This window comes from Temnothorax curvispinosus, unplaced genomic scaffold, assembly GCF_003070985.1.
Source record: "Temnothorax curvispinosus isolate PA1 unplaced genomic scaffold, ASM307098v1 QBEX01014331.1, whole genome shotgun sequence".
In the NCBI taxonomy this organism is placed as follows: domain Eukaryota; kingdom Metazoa; phylum Arthropoda; class Insecta; order Hymenoptera; family Formicidae; genus Temnothorax; species Temnothorax curvispinosus.
Window position 1 is genome coordinate 109610 of NW_020224111.1, and position 20830 is coordinate 130439.

Genomic DNA, 20830 nt, shown 5'->3' on the forward strand with positions numbered 1-20830 from the left:
GTTAAATATGCAACGTGTTTCTCAAAGATTATAAATGAAACGTAACGGAAACAGACTGTGTAAATAATCTCTTTTTATAAAGCGTGTATAAAATATTCCGAAACGTATCGCTTGAACAAGCAAATTATCCATTACAATACACATAGTTTAATTTCTTTATCTTTCAATGTGTATCCTTGCGTAGAAAACGCAATAGACTGTTATTTTCTCTTCTCTTCATAAATAATGCTAAACGTTTTCTACATTTATGTAACATATTTGTAAATTTGAAATATTTATGAAGTAGAAAGCATTCTATAGAATTGTCATAGGCATTAAGTATGCAAAGTTATTTTTGGAAATTATTTTAGCAAAAAGATGATCGAACATCTAAATACCCTATACCCTGTACTAATGTTGCTTTAAATATCTAAAAGGGAACGATTTTTTTTCATAACACTGAATTTGCTTTTTTTTATTTTGCTTTTACGACATTACGAGCGACGAGCAGGCTATCATCAAAGAGCCCCGTAAGAGAAAAAAGAAGTTTCGGCATGACCGAACAGCCAATAACAGTTTGTCAAAGAATTAGTAAGATAGAAAGAGAAGACGTTCTCTAATAGTATGAAATTTCACGGTGAAACTTCTGGGTTCCGTCGTTAATCCGACACGAAGTCATGCGAAGCGACGCTGAAAGTTTTGCAATTCATAATCCGAAACAGCTGCATCTTGTTCCCCGTTTAGATTATTTTAGCGCCAGCTACTTTATTGCTAATTGAAACAAATAGAGAAACAGTTCTTGTGAATCAATTCTTAATTGTTAATTAAAAATATCTTCGGGCGGTTAATTTAATAAATAGATATAAATTTCTTATTACTTTTTTTTTGTCTTGGAATAATGCCGCATCGTATTGTCTAAGCACGTTGAAATAATTAAATTTTGGTTCTCCGCTGTTACGTGTGTATCACTTGTTCATCAAAAAGAAGCAGCTTTTATATCCGTCGAGATATTTTAATCTAAACTGATATGAGATACTAATTTCATAAATTTGTCGAACTAAAGAACGACGTTTCTTTTACCGGCTAATGCTATACGTGAGGCCCGGAATTATAGTTGCGTTTGTTGTGCAACGCTGCTCTTACGCTTAAACGTATAGCATTGATGCGCAATTTCCAGAAATTTCATTAATACACATGTATAATTCTCGAATATCATAAACGACAGACATAAACTTATGAATGCAGAATTAATGCCTTTCAAGGCGAAAGTTTCAAAATATAAGATAGTTGATTTTTAAGTGTTCGATTATTTTTACATGAGATTGTATAAGAAATAAAATATCTTGTTCTGTCGGAAATTTTGGTTGAGCTCCGCCTTCAGCATTTCAACGATTATAGATTTAAATTGAATTCCACACGTCTCAAGATCATAAAATTATGAATTTTAATTGTGGATTCTTTAATTAATCAGAGACACGTCGATCTTTTTAACGAGGATTCGTACACAAGAGCAGCTTACGCTATTCAATTATTCCGAGAATAAGTGAAATTAGTCTAAATTGACTTAAGAAAAATCTCCTCTTTCGTTAAATGACTAGAACGCACGCGAGCACGTGTCGATGAGCTCTCGACGTCGTCGCCTGAATCGCCTCGCGCGCACCGACACCGACCGCTCTAAAGGTTTTCGATTTTCACTCCGCAGGGAGACTCGCGCCCCACCATCATCTTCATTATAATACCGCGAGAACATTTCAGAACCGTTGGTCGGACCACAACACCGACTCGTACGATACAGTTGATTCGTGGTCATCCAGCAGGATAGAAGGATCTATCTGAACAACGCGCATAGCCGATCATCTTCGCCGTGTTCATTATTCTTCCCCTTCTTCCTGAGGGCGGATGCGACAACAACATCCACGTCTCGAAGTTAATATGAGTTTGAAAAAGTCGCATTGTCAGGATTCTCCGACAGGCAACTCAGAAATAGAGATGCAAATATCCATATAACATCGATATCGTTAAAATAACGGTGAATCGACGAATAACGTGATCAACGTGAGGGCCTTATCATCTAAATAATGCTGAAGCAAATACGCAAGTTTACGACAAATTAATGACATTTCTAACAATGTCATCACGAGCATCTTGACAGAGAATTGCAGTTTCATTTGCGCAAAGATCCGCCGAAGTATTTTGTGAGTTTTTTTTTGGTCGGCGAATCAAGAGGAATCGACCGTCAGAAAAAGAGAAAATTCTCTCGCTGACCCTGATAAATCGACCCCCCAAAGATCTGTCTAAACCGTCGACTATGTGGATCCAGTGAATCTCGTTGAAATCTTCCGTAAACGCCAAATACATCGTGATAAATCTTTTCTGTGAACATTTATGAGATAAACATGCGGAGCACAATGCATCTGCCGTTTGTAATTCTACTCATATTTTCCGCGATCTGCGTACACGCCGAAGAGATATCTACCGAGATTTTTAGCAGCGTCACAGAGGAACCGATTCTCCGAGTACGAAGCTTGCCAACGACGACTAATGTGGTCGAAAGAAATTGGACCAGCCTGTCGGACATGCTGGATGTTTTTAGTGCGCGTAATTTAGTAAAGAATTGGGTCGAAGGGAAGTACCCCGTCGGAGTACAATGCGGCAAAGACATGACGATGTACATCGATGCTCTGAAGAATGAAGAATTGTGGGCTCTTAAAAGTAAGCTCAATTCCTCCATTTGTTTATCATTATTTTATCGCTCAATTAATTAATATTATTGTGATTATTTAAATCCCAATTTAAAATTTTTAAAAGCTGATTAATGCATCTCCTTGAAGTAAGAAAAAAAACATCTTTTTTTAAAAATAAATTAAGATTTCTGTAAAAATTGAGTCTCGACGTATAAACAGTAAATATTACATATTTCAAGTGTTACCGTGCATAACAAAGTTTTGTATTTATAAACGCAATGACGTCAGAAAGAAATAAACGAAAGAAAGAAATAAACAAAATAATATTAAAATAATTTACAAAGATAATTTTTATAATTTATTTATAATATATAATAATTTATTCAGGGTGTATACATGCATATATAACATATATAAATAATATAGAATATTATATATATTTATTATTATAATAAATATTATAATAATATATATTATATAAATAAACTTATATTTTTATATTATATATTTATTGTTTCTATTATTTATATTATTTAAATATATATTAACAGTAGATTAACGTCACTTAATCTTGTCTTTCTTATATGTGAATCTTTGTGAAATTATGTCTATACATGTATCTTTTATAAGTTCGTAAAACTTTATTACTTTTATAGAAAGTTTACGAGATACTTACTTAGCGACATTAGCAACTAATAAACATATTCATGATGAATCGTAATTCTTTTTAAAAATTCTTCAGAATTTTTCAGAATTTTGAGAAACTTATACAATTCTCTCTCTTTCTCTCTGTGATAAAATTTTTGCCGATTGATTTAATGCAGTTTATTTGGTAATTGTAAAAATATTGTCGATAACTTCTCTAATTATTTTCATTATATTTTTTAAAATAATAGTTTGTTGAAATTATTAATTAACGTAAATTGTATTTATGGATTTGTCGAATTATTAGCTCTTTGATAAATTGTATTAATGTTTAAATTGTAACGTATACGCTACCTTGAAACAGTTGTCGAACTTGGGTTGTACTTTGCTCCAATGCTTCGAATGAAATGGAACGAAGAGAATGACCTTCATCCCTTTTTTACCGCAGGAAACAGGATTCTCTTCGTTCCTGAAACAAGTTGTCTGCGCAAGAAGTTGTTTCTAATGCATCTTCATTGCAACTAACTTCGTCAACAATGAAATGTACATACATTGAAGAAGTTAATAGATATACATTAACGTTCTATTCTCGTAGATCCTTGTTTTTTGTCTTCTTGAATTATTATAAATGACTACAATTTGAATTACGAGCTTGTATTTTATAATACGCAATCGATGCCCCACGATGCGTTACATAATTGTTATATCCATTTTTGCGTCATAGAAAGTATTTAATAATATCTACATTATTACTTTACGTAATAAATTACGTTATGCTATAGGCGTAAGGCGTTTAATTTTTGATCTGATTACATCGCGATCCGCGTCTCGTATCGAACCTTTTTGTATCACGTGTATATGTAACTTCCTATGCATTACAACTTTCTCCCGCATGCAGCTTTCTACGTTACATTGCGCTGCAGATAATCGTGCTAAATCATTCGGCGAGAGATGCGAGTTATTCGAATCCCTTCCAGTTGCATCACGCGCGGCTGTGGGAACGAAAAGTGCTTTAGCAGCGTAGGTCTCGAAATTGTCCGCCGTTTATTGTAATGACAGAGTCTCCGATTTTAATTTTGCGGGTTCCTAATTTGAGAGCTCCGTGTCGTCGCGCGTGGTACGAGCGCGACGAAGTTACCAAATTACGGCGCGCTTCGTAACTTTCCCCGGGGTAAATATCGATTTCGGGTTTCCTGAAAAATTTACCGTTAAAATTTTTTTCAAGCCGGTATAGCTCTCGAGCTCGAGAAGCGCTCCTCCGTTCTCGGCGCTGTCCGGTCCGCATCGCGTCGCGTCGCGTCGGAAGAAATGGGACATCGCCGACGACGTCACGTTGACGAACCGGCCACAGGAACATTCTCACTAAACAACGTCTGCTTTCCGGTTTCCTTCCCGGTCTGCCTACTTTCGTCGCGAGGTTTCACTTTTAGCGACACAAGAAAGAGCTGATCAAACGTGTCGGCTCTTCACGTGAAACAGTCGACGCGACTCCGTTTAGCGAGTCACGCCTTCTCTCGACGCTTCACTTTCCTCGAGCAATTCGATATTTTCGCAAGCTCGTCGAACGCGCGTTGCCTTGCAGATCGCAATTGTGGTTCTTTTTTGCAGACAAAAAGTCTTAAGAATATCTTACTCGATTTCATTGCTCGATTTTTTATTTTGATCTGATCTACTCGAATGTCAGTATCAGTAAATGTTTTTTTAGAACAAAGGATGCGTATATATATATTCATTATGTATTTTCTTATAGCAATATTATTTTCTATAAAAAAACACTATTGAAAGAACGTTCTTTATATTTTTCAATCGTCCAAAATTTGTGTGTGTGATCGTAGATTGTAACAAAATTTACGAAGAAATTTTCAGGCGTTTAAAAACTAGCGTGATTGAAATAGTATTAAAATAAGTTTCAAAAAATGGTTTAATATTGCGGAATTTTCTTGATATGCGAAACCTACGATCAGTTGTTACGTGTTTTTCTTCAAGTTGTTATGCCATCTGAAAGTATTGCGGCGAAAGTAAAAAGGCGATAGTTCGATTAGGAATCACGTATTATTTGATGCATAAGTAATACATACGAGTATTTATTAATTACAAATTTAATCTCGTATATGCATTATAAACAGTCAATTAAATTTAAATATTTACCTATCACGAATATATTAAAATGTCAGTATTCGAATGATGCAAATGAGATGCTTTAATTGAATTTTCATGAGCCTTTACATTTATATTTAGAAATTTATATTATAGAAGTTTATATTTAGAAATCATCTATTCTATATTTAAGGCAAGACACATATTATATCGCTAATTGCACGTAATTATTTTGGCATTGTTAAATGTGCACTTGAAACTATCTAGATTTAGATCATTCAATCTAAATAAATTCGTCTTCTTTCTCTGGAATTTCTTCACGGACAAGGAACTTAAGAGGAAACCTGCCATCTGTCATTCAGGTAGAGGTCTTAAGTGGGTCAGGGTTTACCTTCTCGCGTTTCGTTCTCGGTGACAACGAAATACCAACGATTTTAGGGAAAGTTATTGCAAAAGTCGACGAGTCGCGAAAATAAAACAAAATAGATAAGTATTTTGCGCAGATCCGCATACCGCACACCGCAGAACGCACGATTTTTGCAAATTAGCACATGAGCTTCAATCGATGCGCTCTCTTTTTCTCTTTCGGTGATCGTCGACGATCATATCGTGTTTATGAAAGAAAATTCAACGAAGAACGCGAACAAACGCAAATAAACGAATTTCATTGAGCGTGGATGACGCTGCGAATACGAGGCCCAAATTTACATCGATGAATGACATTTTATCTCTTTGGTATATCGGAAGAAAAGAGTTCATTACGCTCGCTCATATTCATCGCGATCGTTTACCCGTTCGTCCTTGCTAGCTTGGTCTGAGTCCACCTTGAAGCAACGCTCCTCGACCGGAAAGCATTCTCCTTAACCGGCCGCTACTTTCACCCTCCGCAACCTGTATCACCGTTGCGGTATTCGCGAATTTCGCGAACTTCGTGCGCGAGGAAAGGTGAAAGGCGCCGTTGTACCGAGAGAACATTGTCGAAGGAAAGCATTATCGTCACGATGCAGCGATATGCCTGAAGGGCCATTTGTCCCGAACGTCATCGCTCTTTCGACGTACAAACGTGTTATTTCCTCGCGCGTCGGCCGCGCGCTATTCTATTGTATACCTGGAAAATGTCACTTCCTAGTTTCTATACCATTACGAATCAAAATCTGTTGACAAATAATGCACGTTATTATACGAAAAACGAGATGCCGAGACAAAAATGTCCATAAAAATGCTTGATGTAGTAAAACCTAAGTATTTTATTTTTAAAGTACATCAAATTTGTGTAATGACAAAGGAAAAAATATAAAATTTTATTTTATGGTAGAGTAATATTTATTAACAGAAAAGTGTATGTATTTGTTTCGCCAATAATTAATAAACGAGAAAGACTCTATTTTTATATTCGACAACGTTTGGCTAATGTCGTGACAATTCGACCATTATGGTTTTGGTCAGATTAATCGTCAAGACTTTTTCGTCCATGGGTTTTGGTCGTTTCTTAATTGATTAATCTTTGATACTTACATATAAGCTCATTTTTATTAAATTATTAAATTTATTGCGAAAAATATTACCTCAGCCAGTAATATTTATTAAGTTTTTTATTATACTCCTTAAAATGTACATTTTATTATCATTGATTTATTATCGAATTACACACATCCTGTTTATTCGTGGAGACAAAAATATCCGTGAAAATACACACATATATACTACACAAGCATTTTCACGGCTAAAAATTATAATATGACAAGAAGAAAGTTAACAGTCGTCCGATCTTAATTATTCCACACGGTATTTCACTGAAATATCTAAAAATTTAGCTATATACAGATTTGCAGAAAATAATTTTGTTGCACCATCAAAATAATTATGTAGAACACTCAAACTGATTGCTAAACTGTAAAAATTTTTTACAGCATTATCATCATACTTCTGCGACCTACTATAACTATTTCGATGATGCAACAAAATTATTTTCAGATCTGTATAGCCAGCTAAATTTTTAGATATTCAGCAAAACCGCTCTTTCCGCGTGTGCACGTGTCCTTGAAAGGCGCCGATCACAAGATCCCTCCAAGTTACGTAAAATAATCTCTCTAAGTGATTAGATAAACAAAATTATACACGCTGAGTTTATATATGCAAGTGTATACAGGTTTTACAATCGAGTTGCAAAGACGGAGATGCCACTCGAGCGATTAGAAAGTGGCGAGCCCAAATCGGCATTGCAATTATCGAAATTATACTATTTGAAAAGGGGAAGAATTACATGACAGCAGTGACGGTGGCTGGGGATGAAATCGTGAGCTTTCGCTTTCGCGGAAATGCGTTTCTATTACGGGCTAAACGACCTGTTCCCCGTAACATCCTGTTTATTTGAGCGTATCGTCGTGGTTACGCACAAAGTATTCGTAAAATCTATCACATGCGATGACTCGCAAAAACTATGAGGATACTTGGTCAACTGCACCCTAGTTAAAAGTTTTTTGAAACATAATTGACATTTTTGTTTCCAAAGCTAGAACTGGAAAGAACAACGGAGAAAATTAATTTATCATCCGCGAATTATCCTTCAAATATACAAACATGTTCCCGTTATTTCTAGTATGCGTGCTGGTTAAAGCTGATTAAGTAATTTCTGTGTGTTACAATATTACGCTATGTTGGCTATGTGTCATGTATAGGCAAGACATTAATCACGGATCTACAGCCGACAGTGATTGACGGTAAAATTAAGTGAAATTAGCTGCTACCAGTCAAACGATACCGATACTCAATAATGTCGTTAAACGGGACACAGTTGTCGTACCTCCCGCGTAGTTTATCGCAGTCTTATTTTATTTCACACGTTCACTGTAGCAATTTACATCACCTATATAGCAATTATTGGAAAATATGATTGCACGGAAAAAGGGGGAAAAACGGGGAAACCGGTGAAAATAAAATAAAGTTTGTTTTTTCTGATTTCAGTAATTTCTCGTAAAAAGGTAGTAGTATTTATTAATGCTTCACCTTCTGGTGCTTACATAGCAGTTTAGTCTGCCAGACTTTACACAACTATACATTTGTCAAATCCTGCATGTTTCCGGTTTTTGCATTTCGCTGTTGCGATCCTGCTTATAAACTACTCGAACAATGCTTATATTATGAATTTTACATTTGAACTATTTATTCTTTTCTTTTTCCATTTCTAATCTTATCTCTTTCAAACCTTTCATCCATTCATACCCTGCTCCATCGTCACTCAGCATATCAATCATTCTTCCTTTCTAACTCTCTACTTGTTCACATCTCGTACTTACATGTCGCATATCTTCGTTTTCTTTCCCGCATAGTCTACATTTTATCCATTTTCTCCATTCCTCATTCATCCAATACATATTCCCTCTTGTCTCATTTCCACACCTCATTCTCGCTATTAGGCTTGTCTTTTCCTTTTTTTTTCTGACCCCATCTTTGATATATCTAGGCAGCCATCTTATTCTGACATCTTTATAATCCTTACACGCTTTCAATTTTTTCCGCTCTCTCCTGCATATCTACTTCTCTGTCTCTTGACACCATGCAACCACAATACCTTCATCTCCTATCCTTATTAGTTCTTCCTCGCTCATGCCGCATCTCTGTATGTACTCTCTTCTCTCTTTACTTTCTGTCGACCAATTTTGTATATCTTCTCTGCTTTCTTCCTCTTTTCTTTCCTTCCAGCATTCTTTTAGAATTACATTTCCGTTATCATTTCTCATTTTTTCTTCACATTTTGCCGCTCTGCATCCCGCTACAATTCTTATCTTCGCTTTTTTCATTTCTTCTTTCACCACATACCCCGGGGTAGTTCTTTGTAAACCTAAAATCCACCTTATGTATCTCTCTTGCACTACCTCTACCTCCTTCCTTTCTCTATATCCCCATATCTCTACTCCATACAACATTATTGGTTTTATAATTCTATCGAACAATTTCATTCTCCATATTATATCCGCGTTAAACTTTCTTTCTCCATAACTTCATATCCATGCCATCGCAATTTTTCCTTTCCTCCTTATTCTATCTTTTATGTGCATCTCGTCATTGTTGTTTCTGCATATTTTATACCCTAAGTAATTGATTTCTTTTGTTTCTTCAATTCTCATATCTCTCCACCACCATTCTCTCTTTCTCTCTTTGCCGCTTCCCTTCTTGAATACGATTATTTTTTATTTTTCTGTACTTAGCTCTAGTTTCTTCCTTTTTATATATTTTTATATACCTTTTTATACACCTGTAGAACACCTTCATCATTATATTCATTATATCTTTATTTTTTGCAACAAGCACTATGTCATCTGCATATTCTAGCGACCATATCTTTTTCTTTCCGATCTTCACTTTACCAGGATTTTTCTTCATCTCTTCTTCTATGTCTGAAATATATATGTCAAATAATGTCGCACTAATTAGACATCCCAGCCTCACTCTTTTTACAGCCCAAAATTCTTCCGTTTCTTTATTGCCTATCTTCACTCTGTATCTAGTTTCGCTATAAATCTCTCTCACTCTATCAATTAGACTTTTACTTATTCCTCTCTTTTTCATCATCTCCCATATTAGAGTCGAAAGCTGCTTTCAGATCAGCGAAAAAAGCAAACAATTTTTCTCCTTTCCTTTTGATCCTCTTTTCTATTACATGTTTTATTTATCGTGAAAAAGTATAATTTATTTAATTAGAGATCACGTAAATGTTGCGTGATAGGTTGCATGCCGATAATTACGCATTACGAAGAAATGAAGTCATCGGGTAACTGGATGTCGATTAAATTGGATAATATACTTAATTTTTAAACAGTGTAATCTTTTAAATACATTATGTAGATGTAAAGTGATAACATATTATTATCACTTTAGCCTTATTAAGTGATATAAACATATGTTAGCTTACATTATAAATAATGTAAAGCCTTTTTACATAATGGCTTTTTATGTAATGGCTTTATTAACCATAGAGCTTTGAAGAAAGATGAAATACATTCTACACGTAAAAACTTATCAAAATTTCTATGCCGTTTATTCATTCCTTCGATATAAAGGAAAATTTTTAGGTTTTCTCGGTATCCTAATTTTTCAAAAAAAAAAAAAATTCTATGCGTTTGATCGAACTGCCCAATTGACAACAAACAGAAGAGTCAATCGTTGCGATCGATTGTTTTACCAACGACAATTGTGGGTTTACTTTGAAATGTACTAATCTATTGTTGCGACAGAACAACCATAAATGACAGCTGAGGCATTGTGCATTAGAAACGGATCGCGTTTCACTTTCATGTGTCGAGATTATTACATTTCTGCGTATGTCAGAAAAAGAAAGTTACCGCATCTCTTCGGCGCGCATGTTTTACAATCTGCATTTCCGCTTTTATCGCGCTCGCGAATGCCAAATCCATTATCCCGCTGTGTAAAAATAATCGTAAAAGATAAAGTTATGCGACTAAAGAGGGAGAAACCATTTACTCTATTTTCTCTTCTGTAAATTTTTCTCTCGTATTTTTTTCTAATTTCTAATTAAATTTGTAATACAAACGAAATGTCTTCTCTGTAGCTCTCGATGAGCTCACCAAAATTTCAACACGTTACAAGATAAACTAGGAGTTCGTTTCTTATTAAAAAAAAACAACACGAGAATTAATAAAACTTCATTTTTAATAGTTGACGGTAATGTCAAAAAAACGTTGACCTTATTGAATATTTTTGCATCATACATTTTGTCCTAGATTTCACCAGTATTCCTGTTAAGAATTAATATGCTCGAATAAGAACAGTCGCAGTATCATCTTGTGACGTGTAATTAGAAGGAGAACATTACCATAAACCATTAAACTAGTTTCTAAAATGTCGCCTATGGCCATTTAAAATCTGTTGCAATATTCCGTACGAATAGCTATAACAAAATTTATTTGGCACTCACCGTGAGAATGACTCGTTACGCAAGTAGTTATAATTATAAATTTGTCTAAGGAGAAGAAGCAGGAGGGTATATTCTCTATGGAAAGGTCAAGAAGATTTTAAATTAACGAAACAGACGAATTTTTATTCAAAATTAAAATTCCAGATGTCTGTAATATCCGTCTGAATTCCGATCAAACAGAATGAAAACACTTTCACCAGAACGTTGCATGAAACCAGAAGAACTTGCGTGCTTTCTTTTCAAATTAGTAATCAAGGACGCCTACTTGAAATCCTTAGCGCAACTTCTGTCAATATAAAAATGTAATCCAATGTCAAACGGTGTTAATATTAATTGCCAATGCCGATAGACATTACAACATATTGTCATACCAATCAGGTATGCAAACGCGTTTCTCCTTCTGAATCACTTTCTCCGTTACATATATAGTTGTGACAAACACACACACTCACCATCCAAAGATAAAAGTTTGCAATAACTAAGACGCAGAAAATGCAGAAAAGCTAAATATATTTCGGTTGAGTAAAATGTTTTACATACGTTTTATACTTAATATTAAATATGATTCTTAATTAAATATTATATTATTACCGACTATTACTAAATGATTACCAAACTACTATTGTTATTAATTATTATAATTATTATAAAGTTTAAATAAGAATGTGTGCAATTGAACATTCTATGCATTCCAACAACAAGTTTGTCGGTCGCGGTTATATCACTGAACTTATAATGATTCTAGAGGCATCATCGTTTGAATTGAATTTTTGTACCCGAAATAATTTCTGTTGCCACATTCACGAACGTTAACTGTATACGATCTTATGTCACAACCAAGCATCGCGCACGACTTTGATTTCTTATTACGCAATTACCTATTAATAGTATCAGTGGTGATATATTGCAAAAATATGAAATATTGAAGCTTTTTAAATTCGGAGAACGATAAATTGTGCAATGAGAGGGAATTCTGACTTTTAAAATATCTCCTAAAATTCTGCTTCAGAGAAACATATACACGGAGAGAATTTTCTCTTAAAATTTACCCTGAATCATGATAGTTGTTGGACAACTTGTACCATCAAGAATTTTATACGAGCTATTCTGATTAATATCCACCATAATAAAAAATATTAATATCTATTACATTAAAATATAAAATGTTTGATTAATTTTACTAAAATATATATAGGAAATTTCAATAATTTTTCAAAATTTACCAATCTGCTTGGTAATTTTTACCACGTTGTTTGTAAAATGTCTTTTGTATGTTTTCAAAATTCCTCGGTTGCCAAGTTGTCCCAAGTTTGTAGTGAATTTAAGGGTAAAATATAACAAAAATTATCTCCGTGTAGTGCAGAAAGTGCAATGTCATTATCTTCGCACGTTCACTTTCTTTTGCAGCTTTCAATGCTCGAGCGTCGACACATATATATTGCATTTACTCTGTAAATGGTTGGCCTTTTCCTTCCTGTTTATGAAACTTACTGTAAACCCATCAATAAACTCGAATGATTAACGATTATCTGAAACTCTCAGCGAGATATAATTAAAATAAATATCATTTAGTAATTCGAGAATTCATTGTATATTAATATTAAGAATTTAAAACCATTAGTCAAGATATTAATTGTTGTGCAGCACATATGGAATGGTAAATTGTAATAAGTAAACACATTATAATATTTTCAAGACCATAAAACTTAATTCTTCTAGTTTTTAAATAGCATAATGTCGAATTTGTATCTTGCCTGATATTTTATAAGTTTCGTTTTACAATTATTACAGCAATTCGTAGATATTGCGATTATTCATATTCATTATCCGCTGTGCACGGACAATGAATAAAATATAAAATAGCATTACCATGATTTTCTCCAAGATTTTATAAGATCAAATGATTCAAATGTAACATTGCACATTTATGTTTTGTACGGAAATAAATCGAACTGCAAGGCGAGCCTGAACTTGACTTTAGAATGTTCCGCAATGAAACTGAACCACGATGCAAAATTATTGTCATGCTAAGGACAATATGAATCCGCATTGTGTCACGATCAAGCGATAAGTAGTGAATGTTAATGATCGGTAAGTGAAAGCTTGTATATTGAAATCGAAGATTGAAAGAGATATGAAATCTTCCCAATTTCCCTTTTATTTTCACTATTTCTTCAAGTTTTCTTTCATAAGAATTTAAAGTTTCTTATTGTAAAATTATACACAACTTTAGTAAAGATAAATATTTTTTAGCAAGTTTTTTTCTAAAGAATGGCAGGTATTGTAGAATATGACTATAAAATTAAAATCAAGCCTGCTAATTGTAAAATGGAAACGTTTAAAGAAAAATGATTAATTGTTCTTCAGAGCTTATTAATTTTTACACTTTTTAAAAAAATTGTGTAATTATTGTTCCAATTAATAAAAATAAATTTTTTTCTTAAATTAATATTGAAGCTTTATACTAGTAGTACTTTAATTGTACCAATTTATATAGAATATATGAGAGAGAAGAAATTATATTATAATATTATAAATAAAATTAAAAATACACACGTACGCACAATACTCAATTTCCGATATCACAAGCCTCATTTCGTTCTTAAAAAAAAAAACAGTAAATTTTATAAATAGTACTTTTATAAATAGCACATCAATGAAAACTGTAAGATTGTTTTAAAGTGAAAATAATTTCTTAGTTGTCTTTTTATTGTTCGTCATTCTTCTTTTATCATTATAAATAATTAAAATTATTTCTCGTTACTCAGTCCTTGCGCGGCAAACGAGATTCGAAAGAACCAATTACCAAAACATGACATTACACTCTGTGTTACATCGTAAAATTTTACCGAGCCGAAAGCCGGGAAGTGAGAGACGAGACAAAATACTGATATAGGTATCCGGAACGACTCTCGCGGACGCGAAAAACACGATGACGCCGACCGCAGCTGCAGCCGCAAGCATGCAGCCCCGCAAAGTGACGTAATGGGATCGCGATCGAGCTGAGACCTATGTAATACAAAACTCGTAAATCCGCCGCTTGTACCGACGGTTAGATAACATCTTTTACTTCCTGAATAGAAAGTACATGCTTCGTTGAAGCCACTCCGTCCGAACGTAAGCCTCCGCCGTCTTCGCGCCTTCCCGATGACGATCGCGCCGAGTTGCGTTAGCGTTGTCCACGATGATAAGTAAAACAAGGATATACTTCGTTGCATCACTCGCGAAAAAAAGCTCGCGTACGATTACGCAGCCCGGTTATTTAATCAGGTAGAAATTACGCACCCGGCATTTAAAGCAAGTAAGATTACTAATTTCATATTAGATAATAACCGGCCAATGGTGCTGGCTAATTTATGAACGATGTTACGTGCCGCCAGCATTCCGTCATGGTGTATATTGCTTATTGTTTTATTTATATATCGTATCATCTATAGCGCAATATTTCCTTTTTACAACTTTCACGCGCCGCGCAACTGCTTTCATCTCGGGACTTGAAGATTTCTAATGCTCCGAAAGCCTTTCCGAAAATCTTTCTCTATTGACAAATAGTTAGTCCCTATAAAACATACGACTTCCGCCTTGTTGTACAGTAGCTTTAAAAGTTTCCTGAGTCTTTCTTTCCTTTCCTTTCCTCAATCGGAAAAACATTGCCGATGCAATGCGTAATAAAACTTTTAATCCAAACTTACTCTTTATCCTTGCGTCCGTTGATCCTTGATCAACTTTGGCCTTTTCTAACATATCTTTCCTCGGAGAAAACGTAATAAAAATTTTTTGTTACAAACATTTTTATTAGTGCGATTTGCTATTTATAGTTATGTTGTTTTAGAAGTTCCGTCATTCTCGATAAGCGAGGACCTATTTTTTTAAGAGCTTTTAATTCTCATCCATTGCAATATATAATGTATAATTTACTTAAATTTAAAGCAAAAAATTTTCCAAGTTTTTTTTTTTCATTTAAAATATAAGATATACGTTACAATCTAACATTGTTACATTCGCTGATGATGAATTCCTTCTTTTTTCAGTTGACGATGCATCCGGTAGATTCACAACCGGATTTTTCTGGGGTAATTCTTATTTTATGGGGTCAGCCACCGAATGCCATTATATCGGAAAGAACCCATCGCACCATACGTATTCAAAACAACACGTAAAAGATTCCAAAGTTACTACATTCGAAGAGATTCATACGGAGTCACGAAAAAAAATCAATACGGGTATTAGCGGAACCAGCGTTTGGACTCAAACAGACTCCGTCGAAATGCCTTTTCAATTGGGATTCTATATGCTAAAACTTTCTATAAATGTATCTTATACACCTGTAAGTATCATCGATATGCAAATTTATGTGTATAACTGAATGAAAACATCTTGAACATTCTCTATTTTAATTTATTTTATATTTATTTTCTATTTCGTAAATAAATATATGAAGAAAATTTATGAAATATACAATCGCTTACATAAAATTATTATATTAAGAAGTATAAATAATATGGTAACAATATTAAACATTGAACAAAGAAGTGTAAAAATAATTATCTACTCTGGTCTAAATATGAGATACAAAATTCCCTTTTTCATAAACGTAAGGTTTTCATAGAAACTTAGCAAAAAAAAGGAGCCGGTATTATAAAAAGAATATTCTTAATGTCTTCATAACTGTTTTTAAATATACATATATCCAAGTCGAAGTCTTATTGTAAATATAACATGCATTTGCTTTTCGCCAAATTCTCTTTATTGCTTATTTTTAAGGAAGCATCTCGACTCGGAGAATTTTGCGCTTTTGAAAAAAAAAAAGATTTTTTATATTGGATATTATTTTACGCAAAGTTTTGAATCCAACAACCTACAAACATTATTCTTATTTCAGACAAGACTGATTCACCTGGGCGTTTGCCTGCCGTTCTCATGCACCGCCTCCGACGTCGTCGTGATCGGGAAACTCGCCGCAAGCGAACTTGCAGCAAAGCATTCAACGATTGAAAAAGTCAGAGATCAGCATAACTCATATGACATGTACACAGATCCGATTTTCTGGGTTTTATCGTAAGTATAAAATTGTATAATATACGAAAAAAGACGTTTGACTACTTGCAAAGTGCACTTGCCTATTTGATTATCACGAAAGACGAATCATATTTTGCAAAAACAAAAAGAATTTAGATAAATATATATTTATATATACGTATATTGTTTTTATTAATATTGTTATGTATTCGAAGACTACAATTAATATCTTTTTAATTACTAATTCAATAGACGCAAAAACCAGAATTCAATATGTTTCAGCGGTGTCAGCGTGGTGGTCTTGATACTGATGATTCTCGGTACCGGGTATGAATATCATCTGTCGAGAAAGCTAGTCCGCAAGAGAAATGCAATCTACGATTTGGAAAAGCATGGGAAACTTGATCATCTCACTAATGGTGATCGGAAGGTCATAAATGGTAAAGGAGTCAATGATCATGTCCAAGAATTTTTTGATCGTTTCGTTAATCTGCCATCATTTGTATCACATGAAACGAGATAATATCAATATATTAAAACAATGGAGATTTATTTTCTGTTATTTATAAAGAAATATTGTAGATTGTTTATGCAGTTTTTTATGCATAGGTCTTTTAATCTACTTAAAACTGAATTTTTTTAGTAAAAATTTGTTTTTAGTTTAGAAAATGTGTTAAAGTAAACCGTTTTTTATCTTTAGTTTTGAGGTATTAAAAATATTGAACATTTCTTTATAACTCTTTATAAATTTTCAACTAAAATTTCTTTAAAGCACTATGCATTTAAAATTGAATAAGGTTTGTTATTAATATACATGTGCATGGAGCTTAGTTCATATAATATGGAAATATTAATAGTATATCGATATATCTTTATTAAAGAAAAATCTATTCCTGAAAAGAAATATATATAAGAAATCATACATAGGTAGAAAAAAGTGTGAGAAATCTCTAAGACATCGTCTAAACTGAAAATTGCGCAAAAATGACAGAAATAAGAATCAAGTTTGACGAATTAAATAAGACGAATAAGACAAATAAGACGAATAAATTATAAGACGAAACGCAAAACGTAGTCTTGCTTTCAGCAATATAATAACTGTTTTGTACTGAGGAAGAAAGTTACTGCTAATTCACTGTCATGGTACTAACTCGTACTGTAATAACTCTGAAAAATGCTGTAATTTTAAAAAGCGACTAACGTAGCGATGTACGGACTAACGTACGTAAAAAATACAGACTAATATAATGCACGACTATCACTTACAGACTATCAAGACAAGACAAGGACGGTAAAAAAGTAGTCACACGATTTATTATTGTATTCCGCAGCTGTTCAAGGTAAGGTCTACCTTCCTGTTCCAGTGGCAGATTCTAGTAGCAACGGCATGCAGTCAATTAACAATAACAACAGTCTCGAGAACGACTTGCGAGCGTCTACCAAAGAGGAGCAACAGCTTAGTACGTTAAACTTTTATGTATTACTCGATAATTATCCCTGAAGTGAAAATATCATCCCCGTAAAAAAACAGACAAATTATAAATTGAATCGCAAGAGATCTAGTTTACGAACATAAATATTTAACAATTATTCTATATAAAAATAAACGAAATTAGATTTTCCTCTGTTCCTTATTTTTAACGTATTGACTTAATTTAATATAGCGATTAACTTAAAATAAAAAAGTAAAAATGATTACTTATATATAATATATCCATATTCTGTTATTCTCTTTTCTAATTCCCGATTATAAAAATTAAGTGATTGTAATAATCTCATATAAAAATTAAATGATTAGACCAAAGCAGAAAGAGTAGAATGGAAATTAATTATAAGATCATTTCTCTCCTGATTAGATTAGAATTATATGACTATAAACCCAGATAACATGCATGTTGCATAAGACTTCGTAAAGATATCTTAAAGATATCTTAAGATATCTTAGTTGTCTTAAAGATTTCTTTACGACGTCTTATGCAACATGCATGTTATCTGGGAAGAAGACTCTTGTGTTCTTTTTTAATTAATACATTCGTTGCGATACAATAAAACCTTTCAACCTTCCAATTTTTGCAGGTACCTTCGAGGAACTTCTGCTTTCTTTCTCCGTTCCCGCTAATTTGAGAGTTATCTGCGATCGTAACGTGGGCAGAGACACAATTAGCACCGTGCACGGGCTTAGAGCGATATCGATGGCCTGGGTCATCCTCGGGCACACGTGCATTATCGTTTTTAAATACTCGGACAACATGGAATATCGCAAAGTGGTGGAGAAGCGATTCCTCTTCCAGACCATCACGAACGGGGCTTTCAGCGTCGATACATTTTTCTTCATGGGCGGTTTGCTCGTGGCCTTTCTATATTTTAGAACCAACGCCAAGGGAGACCTGAAGAGACTCACGCAGGGCACGCGAGGCTTCGCCGCGGGCACCTTAAAATTCATCGGGCTTCTTTTGTATCGATTTTGTAGGCTCACCACGCCGTACATGTTCGTACTAGGTGTAGTCGAGATCTCGATGAAGCATTTCTATACGAATTCCGTTTTCGAGCCTCCCACGGCAGATCATTATAATTGTCCTAATTATTGGTGGAGGAATTTACTCTATATCAATACGTGGTTTCCCGTCGACCAAATGGTGCGTATTATTTTATTTGTATATATTCCCTATAATAGGATTCATAATTTTCAAAACTTTTCGAATGTTGGTTCCACAATAATTAATTTTTTTTTCGTAATATAAATTATAATGCAATATTTTATAAAAATAATTGTAAAGTACAAATTTCATGCTTATTAATCTTTCTAATTTTAATTTATACTCCTTTTAATTCGCCCCCTTTTGGAGATTTTCAAATTTTATTCTATTTCCATCAAACGAAGAGGTAAACTTACACCGTGATATTGCAGTGTATGCTTTGGAGTTGGTACCTAGCGGACGATACGCAGTTCTATATTGTTGGCGGAGTGATTCTGATACTGGCTACAAATCACTTCAAAATCGCTGCTTTCGCGTTAGTCACTCTGTTAGTAAGCTCATGGGTAACCACCGGCTACATCGCCCTAGTTAATAATCACATGCCGAGCCTGGACGATCCGTTGGCCCTCTTCGACAAGATCTACGACAAGCCGTGGACGAGATTGGGCCCTTATCTGATCGGCATGACCGTCGGCTACTTTCTCTTCAAGACTGATTGCAAAGTAAAAATGTCTAAGGTACGATCAATATCAAGAAAAATTCAACGATCTCAAAAAAACTCAACGTTTGAAAGATTGAAACGTCTCTTTGGCCCAGTTTCACAAGTATCGATTAAATTTTAATCTTAGATTAACTCACTCTTCGTCTCTTTCTAAGAGGGACATTAGAAAGAGACGAAGAGTGAGTTAATCTAAGATTAAAATTTAACCGACCCTCGTAAAACTGAGCCTTAGAAGTCGTCTCTTTATGTCGTCTGAACATTCCTCTTTGATAAAAAAATTAAATTGTTAGTTTCTATTACTCAGAAAAAGAATTTAAACGTTATCTCATTTCTAGACTACCGTCGTCGTGGGGTGGCTCCTGTCCTCTGCGTGTCTCTTGAGTTTGCTTTATGGTTTATACGAGGCGGAACTTACACCCGTTACCGCAGCGGCGTATTCATCCTTGAGCCACAGTGCGTGGGCACTAGGTCTAGCGTGGATCGTAATAGCGTGTAGTACTGGCTACGGTGGTAAGAAATACATATGCATTGATAAATTATATTAGATTAATTGTAATAAACATTAGACTAATTAATTGGACTACACTGGGCTATTAAACCGGTACTGTTTCAGGATATGTAAATAAGATTCTATCGTGGCCACTCTTATACCCGTTCAGCAGAGTGACTTACTGCTCTTATCTAGTTCATCCGCTTGTGATTCGTCTAACCGCTATGAACCTAGACTCTCCGTTTCATCTAGGGAAAGATGTAATGGTAAGTTTTATGACCGAAGAGAGAAGAACTTTAATTAACTAACAGCGGATTGTCATGAAACACTTTATTTTTCAGATGATAACATTTCTGGGGCAGCTAGTGCTATCGTACGCGTTGTCGTTTGTAGTGTCAGTCGCTTTTGAAGCACCGGTGGTCAGTATGCTGAAGATTGTCTCACCGAAAAAGCGGAAACGCATACAATAGAGATTAAAGTATATTTAACGCACATCATACACCCGTACAATTATTTATACGATCTTATTTACACGTTATGTATAAATTTCGTAAAGATCTGCGAAGATTAATGATAAAATATCGCGAACATTACTACATATATGTATGTATATTTTAATACCATTTATTTGATTTGTTTCTCGAATATAACGTAACAATTTAGATTTTTTTGTGTATCGTTAGATATAAAATAAATTATTTCTCTTTGTATATAAATTCCAATATCAATAATGTTTCGTTAATAAAGAAAACTGCTCCGAAAAAGAGACTAACAATAAGACTG

At 34.1% G+C, this 20830-nt stretch overlaps 1 protein-coding gene across 1 annotated transcript; it reads left to right on the forward strand.

The window, feature by feature from the left end:
- The first annotated feature begins 1886 nt into the window (after positions 1-1886).
- Positions 1887-20531, forward strand: LOC112464580 (nose resistant to fluoxetine protein 6-like). The gene is made up of 10 exons (XM_025031655.1): positions 1887-2691; positions 15372-15667; positions 16223-16398; positions 16642-16799; positions 17724-17819; positions 18436-18995; positions 19268-19573; positions 19893-20067; positions 20171-20313; positions 20389-20531. Exons 1-10 carry the CDS (start codon positions 2376-2378, stop codon positions 20515-20517), a joined length of 2355 nt encoding a protein of 784 aa, XP_024887423.1. The 5' UTR covers positions 1887-2375; the 3' UTR covers positions 20518-20531.
- The last annotated feature ends 299 nt before the right edge of the window (positions 20532-20830 follow it).